This window comes from Numenius arquata, chromosome 23 (genome assembly GCF_964106895.1).
Source record: "Numenius arquata chromosome 23, bNumArq3.hap1.1, whole genome shotgun sequence".
Taxonomy (NCBI): Eukaryota; Metazoa; Chordata; class Aves; order Charadriiformes; family Scolopacidae; genus Numenius; species Numenius arquata.
The window spans coordinates 7,010,622-7,033,746 of record NC_133598.1 but is presented as its reverse complement, the minus strand read 5'-3'; the positions used below and the strand labels follow the sequence as shown (position 1 = coordinate 7,033,746).

General features: G+C 70.8%; 2 protein-coding genes across 4 annotated transcripts; one reads left to right on the top strand and one right to left on the bottom strand.

The window, feature by feature from the left end:
* Positions 1–994: 994 nt before the first annotated feature.
* Positions 995–2,218, top strand: GJD3 (gap junction protein delta 3). The gene is made up of 2 exons (XM_074162938.1): positions 995–1,154; positions 1,483–2,218. The coding sequence occupies exon 2, from the start codon at positions 1,490–1,492 to the stop codon at positions 2,216–2,218; it is 729 nt and encodes a 242-aa protein (XP_074019039.1). The 5' UTR covers positions 995–1,154; positions 1,483–1,489.
* A 943-nt stretch (positions 2,219–3,161) lies between these two features.
* RARA (retinoic acid receptor alpha) lies at positions 3,162–17,946 on the bottom strand. 3 transcript variants are annotated; one of them, XM_074163014.1, is made up of 8 exons: positions 17,769–17,946; positions 6,277–6,425; positions 6,057–6,198; positions 4,973–5,133; positions 4,699–4,875; positions 4,407–4,611; positions 4,063–4,221; positions 3,162–3,762 (listed from the first exon to the last, which is right to left on the bottom strand). In XM_074163014.1, exons 1-8 carry the CDS (start codon positions 17,944–17,946, stop codon positions 3,584–3,586), a joined length of 1,350 nt encoding a protein of 449 aa, XP_074019115.1. In that variant the 3' UTR covers positions 3,162–3,583. The 3 variants fall into 3 exon arrangements, with proteins under 3 accessions (XP_074019115.1, XP_074019116.1, XP_074019117.1); XM_074163015.1 differs by lacking the exon at positions 17,769–17,946 and adding an exon at positions 11,483–11,639; XM_074163016.1 differs by lacking the exons at positions 6,057–6,198; positions 6,277–6,425.
* Between the last annotated feature and the right edge of the window lie 5,179 nt (positions 17,947–23,125).

The window sequence follows — 23,125 nt, the reverse complement described above, 5'->3', positions numbered from 1 at the left end:
TCTGGAGAGCGTCTCCGGCGCGTCCCCGCCGAGGGGGCCGAGCTATTTACGGCTCTCCTCGCTGCCAGCGCCCGGAGAATCAGTTGTCACGACTCGCACAGCAAATGGCGAGGCCACGGCCGCGCCGCACCGGCTGCTCCGGGCGGGCTGTGGAGCTGCCCCCGTAACCCCACCGTCACCCCACATGTATATGTAGACATGTATGTGCATGAGAACACACACACACACCCCCCCCATCATCACAGAGGGCATCACAGTGTCCACCCCAGGACTTTCTCCATCACAAAATCTCCAACAGGGACCCTGGGGACGCTGGGCGTTGCGGAGGGGGGTGCTGAGGTTGGGGGGGCACCAGGCACCAGCCCACCCTGGACATTGCATTGACAAGGAGGACCCGAGGGTGCCCCGCATCTGCTCCGGTTACCAGGAAGGGAATCCGAGGCAAAGGCCATCGGCACTGGCCGGAGAGGGGCTGGCGGGAGCCCTGGCAGTGCCATGAGCCCATTTCTTGCAGCACTTGGAGAAGCAGCTGCCCGGCAGCACAACATCCCAGACACATCAGAGCTGGGGGCAGCCTGGGATGCTCCATGGGACCCTCCACATCCCCAACAGCCTGGGCACAGTGTCACAGAGCGGGGAAGGCTGGTGCCAGCCCTGAGCACCCCCCCCCCCGCCCCGTAGGGAGACCCCGGCCCCGGAGGGAGGCAGGGCAGGGGCTGCCACGGCACAGTCCAATGCAACCGATGCCCCCGGGCTCTACGGGGGCCATGGCAGCGATGCCAGCCCCGGGGGGGTGCTTTTGGGGACTGAGTGCTGTGGCTTGACACCCTCTCAGCCCTGGGGATTTGGAGAAGGCCAAAGCGTGGGGGCTTTTCTGCATGGGGGGGGGGGGGCACTACACCCTGCCACAACCCGCGGCCCGGGCAGCTGCTGGTCCCGGGGCAGGGGCAGCCTTTGTCCTTGTCCCCCCCCCCCCGCCTCCCCAGCAGAGCTGAGCCCTTCCCGCCCCTCCGGGCGCCCCCGCGGCTGCTCTGTCTCTTTAAAAGGACTCCAGGCGTGGCTGCGGGACCGTCATCTCATCCCTCCGGACAAGGGACCGGACACTCCGGGACAGCCCGGGACAGCCGCGCCACCGTGGACCGCAGCCTCCGCAGGTACCGGGGCCGGCCCCGCCGGGCTGGGGCTGGGGGAGGCTCGGCGGGTTGTGGGGGGGGACAAGTGATGGAGACCCTCCTAGTCCTGTCCCAGCTGGTGTCCTTGGACCCATCTTTGGGGAAGCAAGTCCTGGGGCGCAGCAGACGCCTGGGGACACTCGTGATGGGGTGCTCTGGGTTGGCACTGCCCGGGCACCCTCCCTCCAGCTGGGATGGGCTTGGCATGGAGGAGGGTGAGCTGGAGGGGGCTGTGCTGCCCACTGCGGGGGGGGGGGGGTCCATCCCGGTGGACACAGCATCCCCCTCAGCGCTGACACCCCCCCCACAGTGCGGCCATGGGCGAGTGGGGCTTCCTGAGCTCGCTGCTGGACGCGGTGCAGGAGCACTCGCCCATGGTGGGACGGTTCTGGCTGGTGGTGATGCTCCTTTTCCGCATCCTGGTCCTGGCCACGGTGGGCAGCGACGTCTTCGAGGACGAGCAGGAGGAGTTCGTCTGCAACACGCAGCAGCCGGGCTGCAAACCCGTCTGCTACGACGCCGCCTTCCCCATCTCCCACTACCGCTTCCTCGTCTTCCACGTCGTCGTGCTCTCGGCCCCCGCCGCGCTCTTCGTCATCTTCGCCGTCCACCAAGCGGCCAAGCCGGGGGGCGGGGGGGTCCCCGGCCAGCGTGCCCGCCGCCTCCAGCCTTTCTACGTGGGTAGCGTGGTGGCCCGCATCGCGGCCGAGCTGGGCTTCCTGCTGGGTCAGGCGCTGCTCTACGGCTTCAGGGTGCAGCCGCTCTTCGTCTGCCGCCGCCGGCCCTGCCCGCACCGCGTCGACTGCTTCGTCTCCCGCCCCACCGAAAAAACCGTCTTCATCCACTTCTACTTCGTGGTGGGGCTGGTCTCGGCGCTGCTCAGCCTGGCCGAGCTCGCCCACCTCCTGCGCAAGGGACCCCCGCCCCGGGGTGGGTGCTGCCACCGGCCACAGGAGCGGGGTCCGGCCCCCGGGCAGCCGGCGGGGGCCGCGGAGGAGCCGTGTCGCCCCAGCGTGTCCCCACCACGGGGGGACCTGACCGTGTAGCCGGTCCTGGGCTGACATCGCTGGCACGAGCTGTGGCTGTTCTCAGCCCGGCCGGTGCCCAGCGGGCGGCTGCGGCTCTGCCGGGGAAGCAGGGCCGTGCCGTGCCCCGGTGCCCCCGGTTCCTGTTGTGGGCGGTGGACGGGCCTCACCCGGCAGCTGCTGGAAAAAAAAATATGGACAAAAGGAAAACAAACAGGTCCCATCCCTGTGCAGTGCTGGGGACGCCCCTGACCCCCACTGCCCCCCAGCCCGGCAGAGGGTGGGGAGGGCCAGGGTTGCCCCCACATCCTGTGCTGGGGGTGTCACAAGTGCATCGGGGCTCTGCAGGCCAGGGCTGGCCCGTGGCAAAAGGGGACGCAGCTGCAACGTCCAGGCTGGGAAGGGCAGAGCTTTGGGGGTGCTAGGGGGGGCCCCAAAGAGCTCTGCCCCAACCCAGTCTTTGGGGGCAGCCAGAGCCAGTAAGGGTAAATTGGGGGGGTCCCAGGGTGCCCCCCTGCAGTGAAGAACCCCCCCATGACTTGGTGCCACAGCCCCAACCATGCCTCCCTCCCCGGTGCCCCCACAGCAAGAACGAGCCAGGCACTAGAATAAATAAACTTTATTCTGGAGCCAGCCCCCCCTGTCCTCCCTTCCCCCCCCCCCCCCCCCCCGTGCCGGCAGGACTGGGCCCCCCTCCCCACAGGCGCGAAGCTGGGGCTGGCACCGTCACGCGCCCCCGCAGCCCCCACCCCACCTGGGGGGGCCGGGGCAGGGCCCGCCCGGCCCCCCCCGACTCTAAAACCACTAAAATCTCAACAACAACAAAAAAAAAAAATTTAATAATAATAAATCGTGTGCCCCCCCCCCCCCCCCGCCCTCCCCCCGGCAGCACCCACCGTGCCCCCTCCACCTGCACAGGCCTAAAAACCCCTCCAAACTTTTACAAAGGTTTTAAAACGTATTTATAGATATTTATAGATATTTATATATATATACTTTGCTTTCTTTTCTCTTTTAAATGACTCTGCTTCCTCGGCGTGCGGGGTCTGGCCGGGCCCTCCCCGCCAGGCGGCTGGGACGGGACGGGGGGGTGGCTCGGTGGTCGCGATCCCGTGTGTGCTGGTGCTGGTGGGGCCGGGGCGTCCCCGGGGACGCGGCCGAGGGCCCCCGCGCCCCTGAAATGTGACTCAACCAAGGCGCTTCACCCGGGGCTGGGGGGGGCCGGGGGCTGCGGGGCTCCCCGCGAGTGGGGGGGTCCCGAGGCTGCGCCGGCGGGGGGCTGCCGAGGAGTCCGCCCCAGGGGGGCTGCAGCCAGGGCCGAGGCGTGGGGTGCCCCCCCTGCGTGCCGGCATGCCGGGCTCTGTCCTGGTGCGCGCCGGGCGCAGGTCACGGCGAGTGCGTGGCCGGGCTGCTGCGGTTGGAGCTGGGTGAAAGGCTGGGGCTGCAGCTGCCCCCCGGCTGCCCCCCCAGCGTGTCCATGCCCTCCGAGTTCTCCAGCATCTCCTGGATGAGGGGCGGCATCGACCCTGGGATCTCCATCTTCAGCGTGATCACCCGCTCGGCGCCTGCGGGAAGGGTGGGGGTCAGTGGGGCAGGGCTCTGACAGCACCCCCAAACCGGCACCCCCAAACCGGCACCCCCAAACCGGCACTCCCAGCTCTGCTCCTCCCTGGATGCCGACAACAAGGGACATGGCCATGTCCCCAGCGTCCCCAGAGGATGCTGTGCTGTGGGTATCCCCTCCCTCATCCCCTCCGGAGGATGCTGGGCCCTGGACCGACGCCGAGCCCCAGGGATGCTCCCCCAGGATGCCCCCCCGGGACACGGCACCGCAGGGAGACGACCACCCCCTCCCCAGCGCTCACCCTTGGCGCTGATGCTGCGGAGATCCGTGATCTTCATCAGCATCTTGGGGAACATGTGGGGCTTGTTGGGCCTCCTCTTCCTCACGTAGATCTTCAGCGCCTCCAGCAGCGGCTCCTGCAGCTTGTCCACTTTGTCGGGCTGCTCCAGGTCCTGGCGGTCTGGGGGGGGACACACACAGAGCGGTTACAGGGGGGCAGCGCACATCCCGTCATCCCCCCATGGGCACAGATACGACCCAACTCCCTGTACCGGGTCCCGAGGGGGTCACAGGGGCGGCGCTATTTGGGGGTCTTCTTGGTGAGAGATTTGGGGAGGACGGCCGGGGGTGCCCCCCAGCACCCACCTCCGCAGATGAGGCAGATGGCGCTGAGCAGCCCCGTCTCGGCATCGTCCATCTCCAGCGGCAGCAGTTGGTTGGCGAAGGCGAAGACCAGGTCGGTGAGGGGCCCGAAGCCGGCGTTGTGCATCTGCGTGCGGTTCAGCGTCAGCCCGTCCGAGAAGGTCATGGTGTCCTGCTCCGGCGTGTAGCGCGTGCAGATCCGCAGGATCTGGGGTGGGGAGGCAAGGACAGCGTCGGGGGACTCAGCCTGGTGTCCCCTCCCCGTCCCTGTCCCCGTCCCGGTCCCCGCTCTCACCAGGATGTCGAGGCAGGCGGCTTTGAGGAGGGTGATCTGGTCGGCGATGGTGAGGGTGGTGAAGCCGGGGAGCTGCTTGGCAAACTCCACCGTCTTGATGATGCACTTGGTGGACAACTCGCTGAACTTGTCCCACAGGTCGATGTCCAGGGAGACCCGCTGCTCCGAGCTGTTGTTCTGTGGCGGGAGGCGGGGGGTGAGGGTACAGGGGGTTGGGGGGGGGGTGTCAGCCGTGCACCCCCAGGTTCCCCCCCCGGGACCCCCCAACACTCACCGTAGTGTATTTGCCGAGCTGGCAGAGGGCGGGGAAGGTCTCCTGGTGGGCTTTGCGCACCTTCTCGATGAGCTCCTCCACCTCGGGGGTGATGATGTAGCTCTCCGAGCACTCCGGCTTGGGCACGTCCTTCTTCTTCTTGTTCCGGTCGTTGCGGACGGCTGCGGGGACGGCAGGGTCAGCGTCATCCGGCCCCGCTGTCACCCAGCCCCGGGGTGGGGGGGTCAGCCCCACCGCGCTGCGCCCCCAGGGCAGGATGAGGACCCCGGTGACGGGATCAGCCACGGTGACAAACAGCCATGGAGCCGCCAGCCCCGCACAGCTTGCCTTTAAATAAGCCCCCGAGTCATTAGGAGGCAACTGGGGGTGACACCGCACGTGGGGAGGGGGGGGGCACACCCCTGGCCACGGGGACAGTGCTCAGCTCTGCTCTGCAAAGCCCACAGAGCGGAGAAAAACAGCCGGGAGAGAAAATGGCAGCTGAGCCACCACGCTCATCGTGGGGGTGTGCGGTGGCACTGAGGGGGGAGGGGAGCAGCCTGGCGCACCCCCATCCCTGCACCCGCGGGGAGCAGCCTCTGTGGGACTCCCCCTTAGGTGCAGGGCGAGCTGCAGCCCCTGGGATGCTGAACACCCCCCACCCCGGTGATGCCCGCCTCCCCCCGCCCCAGCATCCGCCAGCCCTCTCCTGGGGGGGGGTCACGGGCCCCCCAGGGGCAGGCAGATGGGGCAGAACTCAGGGAGGCAGCTGCGCCCCAGCAGCCATCATCGCCCCCCATCACCCACCCCCAGCGATGCCGCGCTGTGCTGGGGGGGGGGTGGGGGGGTGGGGTACCGCCGGGCACCATGACAACTGGCACACAGACGCCAGGAGGCCTCCTCAGCGTCATTTATCTCTGACATCATCAATCACGCGTTGCCTGGGCAACGGCCAGCCTGTGACACAAACCCAAGGGGGCCCCCCCCAGGGCCTCACGGCGGGGGCTGCCGGGATGGCCCACCGCACCCGGACCCCCCTCCAACCCCCCCGACCCAGGCAGGGTGTCCCCATCCCTGTCCCCATCCCGTCCCCGTCCACACTCACACTCCTTGGACATGCCGACTTCGAAGCACTTCTGGAGGCGGCAGTACTGGCACCGGTTGCGCGTCACCTTGTTGATGATGCAGTTCTTGTCCCGGTGGCACGTGTACACCATGTTCTTCTGGATGCTGCGGCGGAAGAAGCCCTGGGGGGACCCCGCACGCCCCCGTCAGTGCCCGGCCCGGGGACCCCGGGGAGCCGCGGGGAGGGTGGTAGCTCTCACCTTGCAGCCCTCGCAGGCGCTGACCCCGTAGTGGTAGCCCGAGGACTTGTCCTGGCAGACGAAGCAGGGCTTGTAGATGCGGGGCAGGGGGGGCGGCGAGGGCGGGCTGGGCACGATCTCCTCCGAGCTGGTGCTCTGCGTCTCCACGGCTGCGGTGGGAAAGCGGCAGAGCTCAGGGCACAGAGACCCCCAGGGAGGGCTAGTCCCATGGGGAACCCCCACCCTAAACCCCCCCCTTCCCCTCCCCTGACAGTGCCAGGGCTGACCCCGCAGTCCGGTGGTCCCAGGAGCCACCCCCCCCCCCGCCCCGGCCACCCCGGCCCTTGGCGGCCACAGGGCCAGGTCGCGCGGGGCCGCGGGGGGGGGAAGAGGATGCGAGCTGGGAAGATGCAACTTGACATTTCCAGGCCACGGAGACGATGTGGAATTCAGGCAGACATTAAAAAAAAAAAAAAAAAAAAAAGGGAAAAAAAAAAATAAAGAAAGGAAAAGAAAAAAGCCGGGATCCCAGGAGCCCCCCGCGCGGGCGGCACGACGGCGGCTGCGGGGACGGTGGACGGTGCAACACACTCGCTCACACACGCAGACACACGCGTGTGCATGGGTGGGGGCTACCCCTTGTGCCCACCGCCCCAGCACTGAAGGCACGGCCCCCCCGGGAGGGGACAGGCGCAGCGGCACCCCATGAGACATCCCCCGTGAGGAACATCCCCCAGGGCAGCCCCCGCCACCATGTGCTGCGACAGCCCCACCCGCACAGGGGACACAGCCCGTGTCCCCTGCACCCCAAAACCTCGTGGGACGTGCCCGCTCCCCCTTCTGCACCCCAAAATCCCGTGGGATGTGCCCTCTCCCTCCTGTCCACCAGGACCACCCCTGTCCCCCACTACCCCCCAGGACCACCCGAGCCCCCCGGGGGGGCCGCGGTGCAGGCGCGGTGCCAGCCCCCGGCGCGGGGTGCAGCCAGGCAGGGGTTAACGCTCCCCGGCTCCTCCGGGATGTTTGCAAATGTTTTTCTGCAGCGGAGCCAAGCGAACCAGTCAAACAGGATATTAAAGGCCGGGCCCGGCGGGGGAGCCCGGCCCCCCCCCGCCCTGCCGGCCCCTGCGCCCCAAAAAGGGCCCCCAAAAAGGGCCCCGCCACCACCCCCCCCGGCGCCAGGGTGCTGCAGGAGAGGCCCCGGCCAGGGGCATCCCCCCCCCCCCCAAGGACTGAGCCGAGGAGGGGTCCCACCGGGGACGGTGGGGCTTGTGGGCGGGTGACAGGCGAGGGGTGGGGGTCCCCAGCCTGGCTGTGCCACTACGGGGACAACAGGGACAAAGCCACCCACGACACTTGTCCCCCAGCACAAGGGGGATGGGTGCCGGCGCGGAGGCGAGCGTGCAAGGCAGAACACAAGTGTGCAGGGCACGGAGGCGAGTGTGCAGGGTAGGAGCGAGTGTGCACAGCAGAACACAAGCGTGCAAGGTGCGGAGGTGAGCGTGCAGGGTAGGAACAAGCGTGCAGGGTGGGCTGTGAGCGTGCAGGGCGTGGAGGCGAGTGTGCAGGGTAGAAGCAAGCGTGCGGGGTGGGTGTAAGCGTGCAGGGCGTGAGGTGAGTGTGTGGGGTGGGCTGTGAGCGTGCAGGGTGGGCTGTGAGCGTGCGGGGCGTGAGGTAAGCGTGCGGGGCGTGAGGTAAGCGTGCGGGGTGGGTGTGCGGGGTGGGCTGTGAGCGTGCGGGGTGTGAGGTGAGCGTGCGGGGTGGGCTGTGAGCATGCAGGGTGTGAGGCGAGTGTGCGGGGTGGGTGTGCGGGGTGGGCTGTGAGCGTGCAGGGCGTGAGGTGAGTGTGCAGGGTGGGCTGTGAGCGTGCAGGGCGTGAGGTGAGCGTGCGGGGTGGGTGTGCGGGGTGGGCTGTGAGCGTGCGGGGTGTGAGGTGAGTGCGCGGGGTGGGTGTGCGGGGTGGGCTGTGAGCGTGCGGGGTGCAGGGCGAGCGAGCCGGGCAGCGCTTCCCAGGCGGCACTGAATAAATCACCGCTGCCACTCCAGGGAGCGGAGCCATTAAAGTGACTGAGCGAACGTCGTCTATAATTTATCGCCTCTTTTATATAATTTAAGAACTTCCTCGTGGAGCCGCACTCGCAAAATGCAGATTTGACAAGATTTTGATGTGCTGGGTGCGGAGGGGGGAGGGGGCCCGGCTCCCCCCGTGTCCCCGGGCAGGCACTGGCGCGGGAATCCCCGGCCACCGCAGCCACCGGCGAAGGGACCGCGGTGCCACCGGGGAGGGGACAGGGACACGGGCACAGCCGCCTGCCCGGGCAGCTCCTCAGGAGCCCTCCATGGTGGCGTCGGGCCTGGGTGCCCCTCGCACAAGGGGGAGGGCCCAGAGCAGCACCCAAAGGTGCTGAGTGGGCAGGATGGGTGCAACCCCCCCCTGCTCCCGCGGGAGGGGCCGGATGGGGACACCGGGGACCCAGGCGTCCGGGTTCCCTCCCCTCCCCCAGCCCCATCTCCTCCTGGAACAGGAGGGACCCAGGCGTCCTGCCCGCCCCCCCTCCGTGGGGAGGAAGCGGAGCCCAGCTGCAGACCAGATGCTGCGGCCCCGCCAGCATCCCCGGGCGAACGCGCCGCCCCCGCCCGCGGCCCCGCCGGCCGCTTCCCGCCTGCGCCAAGGGACCCCGGGGCGCCCCGACACCCGGCACCCCCGCCCCGGCGTGGGAAAGCGCCCGCGGGGCCACAGCGCGTGCCAGGGCCCGGGGCGGGGGGGGGCCAGGAGTCCGGGTTGCCACCACCCCCCCGCCAACAGCCCGTCATGGCTCCCGGGGCCACAGCTGGGGAGGGGACCCTGGGGAGCGGGGGGACGAGGAGCAAAGCCGAGGGAGGGGGCGAAGGAGGATCCCAGGGCCAGGAGCCCCAAACGTGGGGTGCCCTGGGCTGTGGGGTGCCCAGTCCTGAGTGCCAGGGACGGTGCTCAGCCCACCGGGCACTGCAACCACCCTGGTTCCCACTGGGCACCCTGCCCGGCAGATCCAGGGGTCCTGCCCCCTGCCGGTACCAGGGCCTGGGGTCCCCCCCACCCCGATTTGCCCATCTGCCGTGCCACCACGCCGTGCCGCAGCGCTGCGCTGGCTGCGTGCCACCGGCCAGCGCGGGGTGACCGAGCACGGCTAACGTAAGGCGACGGCGGGGCCACCCCACGTCCGGCGGGGCAGTGACCGTGCACACCCCGACCCCACTTACCCCCCGAGACCCCCACAGCACCCCACAAAACCCTGACAAGGATGTAGACCCACACGGGCACAGGGTGCCCACTGCCTCGGTGGGCTCCTACAAGCCTCTCCGCCACCGTCGAAGACCACCTCGTGCCTCAGTTTCCCCAGCCGCGGCGTGGCAGCGTCCCCAGGCCCCGCTGCAGCGGCGGGCAGGCTCCCGGCCCCCCAAGGAGCGGTTCTTGCCCCCATGCCAGCGAGACGGCGTCCCGCCGGGTAGGGCAGCGCCGGCGCCGGGCCAGCAGCCAGCACCTCGAGGCCAGCCCCAGCGGGCACAGCCCAGCCGCAGCCAGCCTCTGGGGAAACTGAGGCACGGCACCCCCAACACCAGCACCGCCGTGCCGCGCCACGGGCTGGCAAACCTGGGCCGGGGAGACACGGCACCTCGGCGTGACGTAGGGAGCGGGGCACCCTGCCAGGGATCCCCGCCAGCACCCGCCGCCCACGCGCCCGCCGGGTCACGGTCACCGTGACCAGAGCCTGGAGGTGCCCTGGCCTGCCAGCACCGCGGCCGCACGTCCACCCAGAGCTGCACCCCCAGCAGGACTGGGAATACTGGGAGGGGGGTGCGGGGGGAGAGATTGCCCGCAGCCACCCTGCTCAGGGCAGCACGGCCCCAGTGGGATTTGGGGGAGCCCTGCGCTAAGGGGATGGCACCGGAGCCTGGGACACACGGTCCCTGCCTGCGCCCTGCCTGCTCAGGGGGGCTCCGAAGGCAGGACACCCCCCCGCAGAGGCAGCGGGAGTCCCCAGCCGCAGACAAAGGCCCCTCGCGCCAGCGGAAAGGTCGAGCAGCCCCGAGACAATGGGGGGAGTGAGACCGGGGGGGGCCGCAGCCAAACCACCCCCATGCACCCCCGGCCACGGGCACCACACCGGGCATTGCAGCGGGAAGGGGGAACCGGCCCCCTGGGGACAAGGCGGCCCCCCCCAGCCCCACAGCCCTTATTGGGGTGAAAGTCCTGTGGAGCCGGGCAGGACTTTCCCCGGCCGTTATCGCCACCCACGGCCCCGGGTGCAGGGCCAGCCCAGCCTGCTGCCCCCTGGGGACACCCGGGGACCCCCCCAGCCCACCCGCTGGGCACAAAGCACAGCGGGTGCCCGCATTCCCCACGGGGTGGCAGCCCCCAGTCCGGCCGGGAACCCAGGGTGGACTGCCCGTGCCCCTGCCTGCTCCCCCTGCCTGCCCCCCCACTCTGCGCCCCCCCCCCCTCCGAGCACAGGGCCTGCCCGTCCCCAAGGGCAGCGGGGGACCCACGGGGGACACCGGGCTGTGACACCCTCCCGAGGGACACAGGGTGGGATCCAGCCAGTTGGAGCGGACTGGCCGGGCCCCACCGCGGCACCCAGGACCCCCCCCGGGGCAGAGGGACCCCCGGATTCCTGCCGGGGGGAGCCCACGCTGCCGCCCCCCCTCCGCCCGAGCAGCGGGAGCAGCAGCAGGCGCAGCGGCTCGGGAGTTAATTGGATTTTGTCGGAGCCCTTATCAGCGGGGAGCGACATTCCCGGCGGAGCCGGCGCTGCCGCGGCCCCCGCTCACGGGAGAGGGGTGCGGGGGGGGGTGGGGGGTCCCCGTCGGGTCCCGGCCCCCGCCCGGCCGGGCTCAGCCCCGGTCCCGGCCCCGGCCCAGCTCTCGCCGAATTAGGACAAGGGTTGTTATGGCCGAACCGGCGGCATCTGCGCAGAGCTGAGCCCGGACCCCCCCCCCCCCCCCCCGGGACCCGCACCCAGCGCCCTGCACAGCCCCCCCCCCCCATGGACGAGCCCCCAGCACCCATCGCTCGACGCCCACCACCATCCCCGCACCCATCCCCGCCGCGCCCCCCCCCCCCCCCCCCGCCTCAGAGCCGGGGTTTGAGGCCGTTTCCCTCCCGCCCCCCCCCCGCCCCGAGCGGGCTCCGACCCCGGCCCGAGGCGGCGGTGAGGGGCCCGGCCGCCCCCGGGGCGCAGGTACCTACAGCGGCCGGAGCTGCTCCACGGCGGGGGGCGGCGGGGGGCGCCGCGGGGCGCGGGGGGGCCGCGCTCCGGCAGCAGGCAGCCCCGGCCCGGCCCGTAGAAATCCATCCGGAGGAAGGGGCCGGGGGGCAGCCCCGCCACCGCCGCGCCCTCGTACATGGCCCGGGGCCGCGGAGGGGGGGGGACACGGACGGCTCCCCCGGTCCGGCGGCGGGGGCGGCCCCGGGGAGGTCAGCGGCCCCCCCCGCGGCAGCCGGGCCCCCGGGGCGCCCCGCGCCGCGCTGCCATGGCCCCGCCGCGGCTCAGCCGGGGAGCGGGGCCCCGCCGCTCCGCTCCGCGCCCGGGCAGGCGGCGGGAGGAGGAGGAGGAGGAGGAGGAGGAGATGGGAGGAGGAAGAGGAGGAGGGGGGGGGGGAGGGGAGGAAGGCGCAGCCCCGCCGGCTCTGCGGCTCCGGCAGCCCCGGTCCCTCCCGACACCAGCCGCCTCCCCACAGCCTTAACCCGCTCCGCGCCGCGGGGCCGCCCCCGGCCTCTCCATCCTCCTCCTCCTCCTCCTCTTCCTCCCCTCCCCGGGACGGACGGCACCGGGGGCAGACGGACGCGCAGGGCCAGCACCCGGCGGGAGCGGGGCCAGAGGGGGGGGGGGGGGCACGGCGGAGCCGGGGGAGGGGGGGGCACGGCGGAGCCGGGGGGGGGGGCCCGGCCGGGCCGGGGGCTGCCCGGGGCCGCGGCTCATTTGCCTAATGGGATGCGGGTGAACTGCGGGTGAACCCGGCGGGGAAGGACTCACCTCGCCCTGACCCCCGGCCGCCCCCCCGGGTGTGCGGGTGTCACCGCACGGGGTGGGGGGGAAGGGGCGTGTGTGTGTGCATGTGTGTTCATGCGTGTTCATGCGTGTGCATGTGTTCCCACCGCGTGACAGGGTATGTGCTTGTTTGCGTCCCCACTGCAGAGGGGCCCATGTGTGCTCCCGCTGCACCACTGCAAGGGGGGGGTACGTGTGTGTATGGGGGGGGCGCAGCCTGTGTGCACATACATGTGTGTGCATGTACTCTGCACACACGTACATGTGTGTGGCACCGTGTCCCCACCGGGCACAGGAGCAGCTGAGCGTGTGCACATACATGTGTCTGCATGTCCCCACTGTGTCTGTGTGCACACACCCCCACGCACACGTGTGTGTTTGCGTGTAGCCCACGTGGGGCAGTGCCACACACTCCCCCCCTCCCCTGCCCATGCACACAGGTCCCCACAGGAGGTGACACCCCAAACCCAGGGCCTCTCCGGGGGTGCCCCAGCGGTGATGGCCCTGCCCGCACAGACCGGCATCGCAGCACGGACCCGCTGCCCGCACCCACACCACGCTGGCACCGACACACGCCAAGGACGGTGGCCACAGGCCGGGCTGCCAGGACGGGCCCCAGCGGTGCCACTTCCCCGAGGCGCCGGTAACCTCCCGGCCACAGGGTCTCACCCACCCACCCTCGCTTCCTGTGCCGCCGGCACAGCCACCCCAGCGGGCACACAGCCCCTGCCACGGCACAGGGGTCTGCTCTGCCCCAGCCCCACGGTGCCCAACTGACCCCTGAGTGGGGTCCTGCCGTGGGCAAGGGGCAGGAGGAGCACACGCGTGTGCATGGCAGGACAGTGGTGGGATGATGCAGGGGCTGCCGCACACGCCAGCCCTGCACGGCCACACGCAGCAAGGAGGGAGCGTGCATGAGCAGCTGTGCATGTGTGCATGTGTGTGTGCACACATAGCACCGTGCACACACACGGCAGTGCACATGTGAACACACGCACACGGCAGTACACACACAGCAGCATGCACACACATGGCAATGTGAACACACACACGCATGGCAGTGCACGCACGCAGCAGTGTGAACTCAAACACAGCAGTGTGCACACACACATACATGGCAGCGTGCACAGACGTGGCAGTGCACACACACAGCAGTGTGAACACATGCGGCAGTGTGCACACGGCAGTTTGCACACATCAGTGTGAACACACACATACACAGCAGCGTGCACACACATGGCAGTGCACACACGTCAGCATGAACACACACACACAGCAGTGTGCACGCACATACATGGCAGTGTACACACACACACAGAGCAGTTTGCACACATGTCAGCGTGAACACACACGGCAGCATGTGTACATGCACCCCAAAGCTGAGGACATCCTTCCACCCTCCGATGCGGCCACACACTCACGCATCCCGGCCCCGCACACGCCTGCAGCCCCCCCCCCCCAGCCCTGAAACGAGCAGCCAGGGCCACCCCGCTTTTATTCCCAACCCACCCCCCCAAAGAGAATCGGGGCGGGGGAAAGGGGAGAAAAACAAAAAAGCCTAAGAAAAAGGCCGGGAGGTATGTGCGTGTGCGTGTGTGTGTGCATGTGTGTGCGTGTGTGTGTGCGCGGAGCGGATCAGCAGCGCCTGTTTAAATAATAATAGAAAGTCAAAGGCTTTGCTTAGCCAGCAGGTTTCTGAACAAAAGCCCAGCGCTCCTCCAACTTCCTGCAGCGAACATGACAAATGTCTGCTTTGACTCATTTACCAGCGCTGGAAAGAATGTGGCTGCCACGGACGGAGGGGACGGAGGGGACGTGGGCCGGTGGCAGCGGGCGGCTGGGCTGCGGCAGGGCCGTGCCAACGATGGCCGGCGGCTCCCGTCCCGATGGGCACCGCTTCCCGTCCCGCCGGGCACCGCTTCCCGCCCCGCACCGGCGGCAACAGGAAGAAACAGAGATTAAAAAAAAAAAAGACAAAAAAAAAAAAAAAAAAAAACAAAAAACCCAACCAACCCAAACCCCAAAGCTTTTAACGCAGAAGCCAAGAGGAACTGGGCGAGGGGAGCGCCCCACACGCAGCCGGGACGGGGACGCCCCGCCATGCACCCTGTCCCACCGCCCTGGGGACAGCAGAATGAGCCCCCCCACCTCGGTAGCGCCTCCCCCCCCCCCCCCGCCCCAGCCCCGCTTCCTCCCTCCCACCACCCCCGGGATGCCGCAGGGAACACTGGATGCCCCCACGGGTGGGATGGAGAGCCAGCACTGGGGGACCCTGCTGTGCCCGGAGTGTGGGGTGCCACCCCCAGCAGACAGAGGGACCGTGGGCAGGGACCCCCCTGCAAACCCACCCAGCCCGGGGTACGGGGTGCCCCCAGCCCCTTCCCCCCATCCCCACACCGGCACCTCGGGGCCCCCGCAGCCCCCCTCTCTCCCGCCCACTTCAAAAGACCCCATTTATCCCCTTCAGCCGCTTTTGAGCCCGGCGAATTCCCGGCGGCTCCCCCCGGCCCCCCTGACAGTGATAGAAAACCTCCGCCGTAATGGGCTTTCCCAGGCCGGGGGCCCAGCGCCCAGCCCGGCCTCATCAATCTTCCCCGGGCGGGGATGGGGGGGCCGGAGGGGGGGGGGGTCCCCAGCACCGCACCCCGCAGGGGCTCCCCGGCCCCTGCCCTGAGCGGGGGCCCCCAGCCCCGCCGTCCGCCACCCACCCCCCGCGGCCCCCAGCCTGCAGGGAGCACGTTTTGCTCATTAATTTTTAAAAATTAATTAATTACGGGGCGCTGCGGGGGAGCGGCTGCGGCGCGGAGGAAACCGGAGCCAGCGGGTAGGGTGACAGGCCGGGCCCGGCCGCGGGGCCCCCCATCCCGGCAGCGGGAGCGGGGGGCCCGGCTGCAGGGGAGGGGGCCGCGCCGGGGTCCCATTTCCCGCAGCCGGGCCTGGGAACCGGGGCGGGGGGAGGGTCCGGGGGGGGACCCAGAGAGCCCCTCGTGGGGTGTGTGGGGGGGAATCCCTCCTGGCCCCCCCGGGACCCCCATGGGACAGCACTGGGAGAGGGGAGGGAACCCCCGGGGACAGCCAGGGAGGAGGGCACAGGGACAGTCCTTGCACCACGACATGCACCAACACGCGTGCACACACCCGGCACAGGGACACGCGTGGCTCCGCACCACGGGCACACGTACAGGCGGCACGGAACTGAGCACACCCCCACACACAGCCCCCCCAAACAGTCGCTCAGCCCTGCGCACACTCGCTCCATGCACGCACATCCCCTGCACATGGGCGTGCACACACACGCACACACACCCTGCTGCACACAGGCGTGCACGCACACGTGCACACGCAGGCGCAGGCACAGCCGGCAGCGCACGCGCAGAGCGTCATGGATGCACACACGGATGTGCACACCCCCTTGCACGGGGTGCACACATACACCCCCACCCCCTGCAGTGTGCACACACACGTGCACACCCACCGTGCGAGCGCACACGTGCCCACAGGCAGCTCTGAGCGCGGAGAGGCCCCACACCAGCCCCGGGTGTCCCCTCACTGCTGTCCCCTGCCCATCCTGGGGTGCCCCACATCGGGGCAGAGCGTGGGGCAGGGGCTCCCGTGCCCACCCTGCAGGGGAAGCTGGGGGTCCCATGCTGGGGGGGGGGCCCGTGCCGGGGGTCCCCAGGGCTGTGCCCAGCACCTCCGCTCGCTTCCCCTGTGCCGGGCGCTCTCGACTCATGGCACGAAAGGGCACGTGGGTCTGGCCCTGGCTGCGAGGGTGGCTCCCGGGCACCCAGGGACACCCACCTTGGGTTGGGGGTGCAACTGCTCCCCCCCCGCCCCCCCAGCACCCACGCCCGGGAAGGGGCATCCGCACCCCCCCAGGAGGGCCCAGCCGGATCGGCCCCAGGGCCGCACAGCTGCAGCACATCTGGCGAGGGTGGGCCGGCGGCAGGGCCAGACACGCATGAGGAGGGGGTGGCTGCACCGGGCCCCTCCGCAGCCCCCCCCCCAGGAGGGACACAGACCCCAGTATTTCCCTGCCAGCCCCACTGCCAGGAGCGGGAGCGGGGACATCCCACCTGGGCACACACCAAATACTGTAGGACCTACACAAACAGGGCATCCACCAGGCTGCACCGAGGCTACAGGGGGCGGGGGGGGGGGGGTGTGTGTGAGCAGACACGGTGCCGCCACCCCCTGCATCCCCCACAGGCACCCCAGTGGGGAACGCCAAGGGGAAACTGAGGCACAGGTCACCCGGCCACCACCAGCCCCAGGGCACCCTCCAGCCCTGCCCGTGGTCCCCGTCCCCAGTGCCAGGGAAGGAGGGGGGGGGGACGGGACGGACACAGGCGCCCCCCCCAGCCCGTTCCCACAACACCGTGCGGGAATGGCCCCAGCGCCAGCGCGGGGGAGGGGCCCCACCCACCGCCACCCAGTCGCTGAACTGGTCCCACTGGGTCCCACCGCCGCCGGGGCGGCTCCGGCGGGGGACAGCGCCCGGGGCCGGCCCTGCCCGGGCCTGCACCGTCCCCCGGGGCCAGGGACGGGCCGGGGGGGCCCTGCCACACCCCGACCCACGGCGGCCTCCCCGACGGCGGGCGCCGCGGGGCACCCATGCCAGCACGGCACGGGAACGGGTGCCCGTCCGCAGTGGTGCCGGGGATGGGAAGGGGTCCGGCAGCCACCCCATGGCACCCAGCGAGGGTCTGGGGAAACTGAGGCACGGCGTGAGCCCAGGGAGGGGGGGTGACGATGAGGGGGGGACCCCGGCCGGGAGCCCACCACCTCCCGTGGCTCCAGCTGCCGGCGCGGCGGGGCGGTGATTACCGGGGCCATGATGGACGACCCTGTCAGGGGGAAATTGAATCAGGAGCAGACGCGATGATTGCCTTCATCGCCTCCCCCACGGGCGGCCCCCGCACCGCCGGCGAACAAAGAGCCGCCACGGGGACGCAGCGCGGCACCGGCTCCCCGGCCCCCCGCCACCGTCGAGCCCCCCGTCTCCCAGCCCGGCCACGGTGGGTGCCGGGGACGGTGACAGCCAAGGGCCCCTAACCAGGGCCAGCTGGGCCGTTAACAGCCAGGGTATAAACACGGCCATTAACGAAGGCGGCCACACAACGGCAATTAACTCGCACACACCCCGCCGGGCGCCACTGCCCGCTCCCTGCCTCAGTTTCCCCAGCGGCAGCACTAACAGGGACACACTGGCAGAAGCACCCGGCGCTCAGCCCCCACCGGACAATGAGCCAGTGCCCCCCAAACACAGCTCCCCACGGACGGGTGACGCGGTGGCTGGGAGACCCCCCCCTCACTGGTGCCACCACCCCGGGGCAGGCTATGGACCGGCGCCAGAGCTGCAGCCTGGGGTTGGCAACCGCATCCCATGTGGGGACAGAGCGTGGCACAGAGGGGTCCCCACACACACACCCCCCGACGCTGGGGGTCTCACCACCCACCCCCCCGCGGGGCCGCGGTACTCACTGGCGGGCGAAGGGGTGCTGTATCCGCTGACGGGCAGCTGGTGCTGGATGCCGGCCAGCGTGCTGGGGGGGGAGAGCCCCCCCAGCATGTGGGGGAAGAAGAAGGCGTAGGGGTGCACGGGGTAACCGTTGAGGTGCCCCCCTCCGGGCGTGGGGCAGGAACTGCTGTTGCTGGCCATGGCGGGGGTCTCCGGCATGCGGGGGGGCCTCTCAGGAACGGGGCGCGGGGGCCGAGCAGAGCATGGGGGCTGCGGGCGACCCACTGCCCGGCGACTGTCCTCGCTGGTGGCGCTGGCTCCTGCGACACTGGGGGGGGGACCAGAGAAAGGGGGTTAGTAGACGGGTTGGGACCCCGTTGTGGCACCCACCAGCTGTGCCTCAGTTTCCCCAGACACCACCACCACCACCCCACAAGGGGCTGCATTCCCTCCCGGCCCCAGGAGGGCGCAGCCGGCCGGGCCCAGCGCTCCCCGCGAGATTAACGACAATCCCCCAGATTAACGACACCGGGACCGGCAGGGCCCAGCAGGCGCAGGTCACTAATCCCAGCTTAGCGGGCGAGGGGGCAGAGGACGGGACGAGGGGGGTGGAGGGCACAGCGTGGGGACAATGTGGCCCCACAGGGCACCCCACGGGGCCACGCGACAGCCCCCAACCTGGCCTGGGAGAAGGGACACATAGAGGGTCCCGGGAGGGGAGGGGCTGCACCCCTTGTCCCATCCTGGGGGGCAGCCAGAGATGCTGGGGGGGGGGTTTGGGGTGTGATGGGGGACAGGAGGGACGGGCACACTGGGGTCCCCTGAGGACAGCAGCTCTGGCTCTGCCGTCACGGCTGCTTGCCTCCACCGGCTCTGCTCCCCCCACTCATGCACCGAGTTTGAGGGGGCTCAGCCACTTGGCACCGGGGGCAGGAGGGGGTTCACCCCCCCCCACTCCCCTGCCCCCGGGACTGGCATCCAGGGGGCTCAGCATGGTTGCCCACTGCCGCGCGCCGGGCTGTGCCGTGCGCCGGGCCGTGCCGGCAGCTCCCACGCCAGCTAAAGCTGGCGTGGGAGCTGCCGGCACGGCCCGGCGCACGGCACAGCCCGGCAGGGCACGGACCCCCCTGGCCCTAAGGGGGGGGGGGGGCAGCGGTGGGAAGGGGGGCACGGGGCTTTCACAATCCCGGGCTGGCTGTTTATTTAAGCGCTGGCGCGGGGCCCGGCGGGGGCTGTTTATTTGCCGAGAATTCTGGCTCCCGGCCCCGCGGAGGCGGAAAAGGATCCAGAGGAACAAGGCTGGGCCGCCCGGCGAGGCGCTGGGGAGGGGCCGGGATGGGTACAGCCCTGCCTGCCCCCCCCCCCTTCTTCAGCACCCAGGTGGGTGCACCCACTGGTGGCAGGACCCCCCATCCTCCCAGTTCACACCAGTAGCCAAAACCCTGGCGCTGCCCCCAACCCGTAGGGATGTACTGGAGCATCTATGGGGTGACCCGTGGTCCAGTTGCCCCCAGGGTGGGCATCTGGGGTGGCTGGAGGTGGGGGGGGGGTCACATCCCCCCCCACACCCCGTGGCACAGGGCACCCCACCGGGCACCCCAGCGCACGCCGGATTCCCACGGGCACCATCGGGGCACGGTGCCGGACAGCGGGTCAGCATCCGCCGGGGCATAGTGACAACGGCTCAGCCCCGGGGAGGGACATCACTTGGGGTCCCCACAGGACCCTGGCCCCCCACGGCAGGGCAGGGGGGGATGCCCACGGCCCCCCCCCCCCTCCCAGCCAGGCCGTGGCCCCCCCCAAACCATGCTGGCCAGGGGGAGCGGGGGGGAGGGAGGCGCGGGAAGAACTGTTTATGTTTGCCGGTGCCAAGTGCTCGCCGGGCACCGCGCCAGCCGCGCCGGGGCCCAATTACTCAACCCGCTCCTGCCCCCCCCCACACCGCCCCCCCCCCCCCCCAGCACGCCGCCGGCCTGGGACCAAGCGAGGCCAAACACCGCCGGCCTGGCCACCGCGCACCCCAATCCTGACGGGTGGCTGCCAGCCCCCCCCAGCCCCTTCCCGATGCCCCAGCAGCGGCCAGGAGGGTCTCCGGCCGGCCCCACTCCTGTGGGTCACCGTGGGGAGAAGGAGCTGCAGCCCAGAGGAGCCCCCATGTCTGTGCCGGCACGGACCCCGGCACACGGCTGCTCCCCAACTGGGGGGGTCCTGGGCATCCCAACTGGGGGTCCTGGGCATCCTGGCCAGGCTCTGCTCCTGGAACGCCCCAGAGCAGCAGCGTGACTCGGGGGCCGTGCAGCCCCTCGGCGGGGGCCCACGCTCGCCCTCCCCGATGCCTTTTCCTCCAGTCCCCGGCAGGAGCTGGACGGGGCCCGGAGCTTCCTGGAATCCTGCGCCTCGTTCCAGCCCCGCGGAAAACACGGCCGCGGGGCTCGGGCCAAATCCCAGCCACGAGGAACCTCCCGCTCAGGCCGGGGGCGGCCCCCGGGAGCGGACGCACGGACACACAGACGTGCAGACCGGAGCCGTTCCCAGGGCCGGCGGTAGCGGGGATGGGGGCACCACAGCTGCCCAAGTCACCCGTGACCCCAAACCAGGGCACAAAGCCCACCCCACAAACCCAGACAGCTGGGCAGCGCTGGCACAACACACCCCCCCCGCTCCAAGAGACCCCTTCCAAAAAAGCAGCGCCCCCCCCCCCCCCCCCGCTGTGATCATTGCCCACAGGTGGGCAGGGCCGCATCCTGCTTCCCTGGGCCTGGCACGGCCAACACTAACCACACAGCGACGGGGATTGCACCGGGACGGTGGCACCGTGACACCCACCTCCCCAGCGGCCACCCCCAGCCCTGCCCGCCGAAGGGGCCAGGCAGCACCCCCCAGTCCCACCCCATGGGCACCCTGACCCCCTCCCCCCCCCCCCCCCCCCCCCCGGTGCAGGCAGCACCCCCATCCCCAGTGCCCATGTCACACCACCAAATGCAGCCGCGCTTCCTGCCGGGGCACACGGCGATGGCAGTGCCAGCGCCCGGATGTGACAAGCCGGTGAGCGGGGGCACCGCCCTGTCCCGTCCCCCGTCCCCCCCCCCCTTGGCACCGCGGGGGTAAGTGGGGCCAGGGCTGCTGTGGGGTGCCTGGCGGGGCGGCGGGCAGCAACCGAGCCCTTCCTGTCATGCCTGCGGGCACCGCGCTCCCGGCCGCAGCTTCCCCTCGCCGCTCTCGATTCCTGGGTGGCCAGGTTTCAGTTCAGCCCTGGCGTGACTGCCACGGCCCCCTGCCACCCCCGACCCTGTCACCCTGCTCCCCTGCCACCCCCAACCCTGTCACCCTGCTCCCCAGCACTGCCCTTGCTGCCACCCCAGAGCCCACAGCCCCGGCTCCCTGCCAGCCCACTCTGCTCCCCAAATCTGGCAGGGGTTCCTGCTGCCCGCGTCCCCCATCCTCACCGGGACAGGTCACAGGGACACCCCACTGCCAGGGGGCCCCATGGCGCAGAGGCAGAGGAAGGGGGTGCCGTGTCAACCCGTGGGGGGGGTGGGGTGGGGGGGGTAGCAGGGTGGCCCCGCTCCGCTGGCAGCCTCCCGGGCAGGGCAGGAAGCGCCCGCGGTGCCGCTGTGCGGTCGCAGCCTGCGGTTTCCTCGCTGCTGTCAGCACCCGACCCGGGGCAGCCTCACACGCGAGGTCGAGGGCCTGGCCACCCCCGGACACCCCCACCCCACCCCCGGGCCAGCCAGCACCGTGCAGGGAGGGGTGAGGTGTGTGTGTGTCCCCCCCCCCCGCCGGGGGACCACAGAGCGAGACCCCCTCCCTGTATCCCCGCAGCATCTCGGCCGTGAGTCACCGTCACGTTTCTCACGTCCCCGGGCAGGCGTGAATCATGCCCCAGCCCGGCGGCAGGGCCGGAGCCGGCGGCACACGCTCGGCACAGGCAGCGTGCCGGAGCCGGGGCTGCCCACAGCCCCCCAGTCAAGGGGATCTGGGGGTGCTGCGGCCGGTGCGGAGCCCAGGACCTGCACGTCACTCCCAAGGGCCAGCAGCACACCCAGCCCCACTGCAGGTCCCTGGGCAGTGCTGGTGCCACCACACCCTGGCACCCTGTGGGCCAGCAGCGACCCACACCCGGCCACCACAGCTCCCCCCAGCAGGGACACGGGGCCAGCACGCACACCGCGCTGGCCGGTGGGGACAGTGACCTTGCCTGCAGGGACGGTGTCCGTGCTGGCCTCACCACCCCAGGGAGCAGCCGCCGGCCCCACGGCGTGGGTCCTCGCCCCGACACCCCCATGTCCCACTGCCTGGTGGGAGCCACAAACTGAAATTCCACCTGTCGCAGCCGGGCCGGCTCCGGTTACGCCGGGAACGCGCCACTCCGGTTACACGTCCCGCACCCGCCGCCAGACGCGCCATTCTTCTGCGGGAACAGGTGCCACGGCCCCCGCCACGGCCCCCCGGGACGGGCACGGCCGTGCCACGCCGCCACCGGCACCAGCGCTGCCCACCCCGTGGGTGCCGCATCCTGGAAGGAGTGGGTCAACCCGGCTCAGCCCCAAAGGTCCAGCGGTGCCCGGGCGAGCGCTACCCACCAGCCCCTCGCACCCTGGGGACCCCCCCGGCCCCCCACCCCACGGAGCAGCCCTGACCCTCGGGATGAGCCGGGGGAACGGCAGGTCCTGCCCGCAGCCGGGGGGAAGGTTGCGGTCCCAGGGCGCTCCATCCCGGTTCCCCGCGGGCTCCCGGGAAGCGGCGGGATTGCGCCACGGCAGCCGCTCGCAGCAGCCCCGGTTGTTTTTAGCCCTGGATGCGGCGCGCAGCCGGCGCCCTGGGAACGGCGTGCCGGGAACAGCGCGGCCCCAGACAGCCCTTTCTGGCTCGGCGACAGCCGGCAGACAAGTGCAGCTGGCTGCGGCACGGGGCCGCTCGGGACACGGCACCGGGGACGGCCTGGGTGGACCCAGCGGGCAGGCGGCCGCCCGACACCCCCCGGACACCAGGATTCGGTGGCGCCGTGCCCCCAGCCCGGGCAGGCCCCCCAGGGCCGGGATGAGGCCAGGCCGGGCTGGGACCTGGCGTACCTTGGGGACACCGAGGCACCGCCACCGGGAGGGCGTGCGGATGCGTGCCACCGGCGTGTCCCCTGTCACAGCCTGGCCACCGTGGCTCAGACCGGGGGGGGGGACGGTGGAGGTTGGGGCGGGCACACGCGGCCCCTCGCCGGGCCCTGCCACGAGCCACCCCCCGCTAAGCCGCCTCCAGCCGCAGGGAGATTAACCCATTTTCTGTAATCAGCACATGTGTCACCGCAGATATGATCGCAGCCCCCCCCCACCCCGCGCCTGCCGGCACCGCAGCCCTTCCCCCCAAGGGCTGGCACTGCCACGGG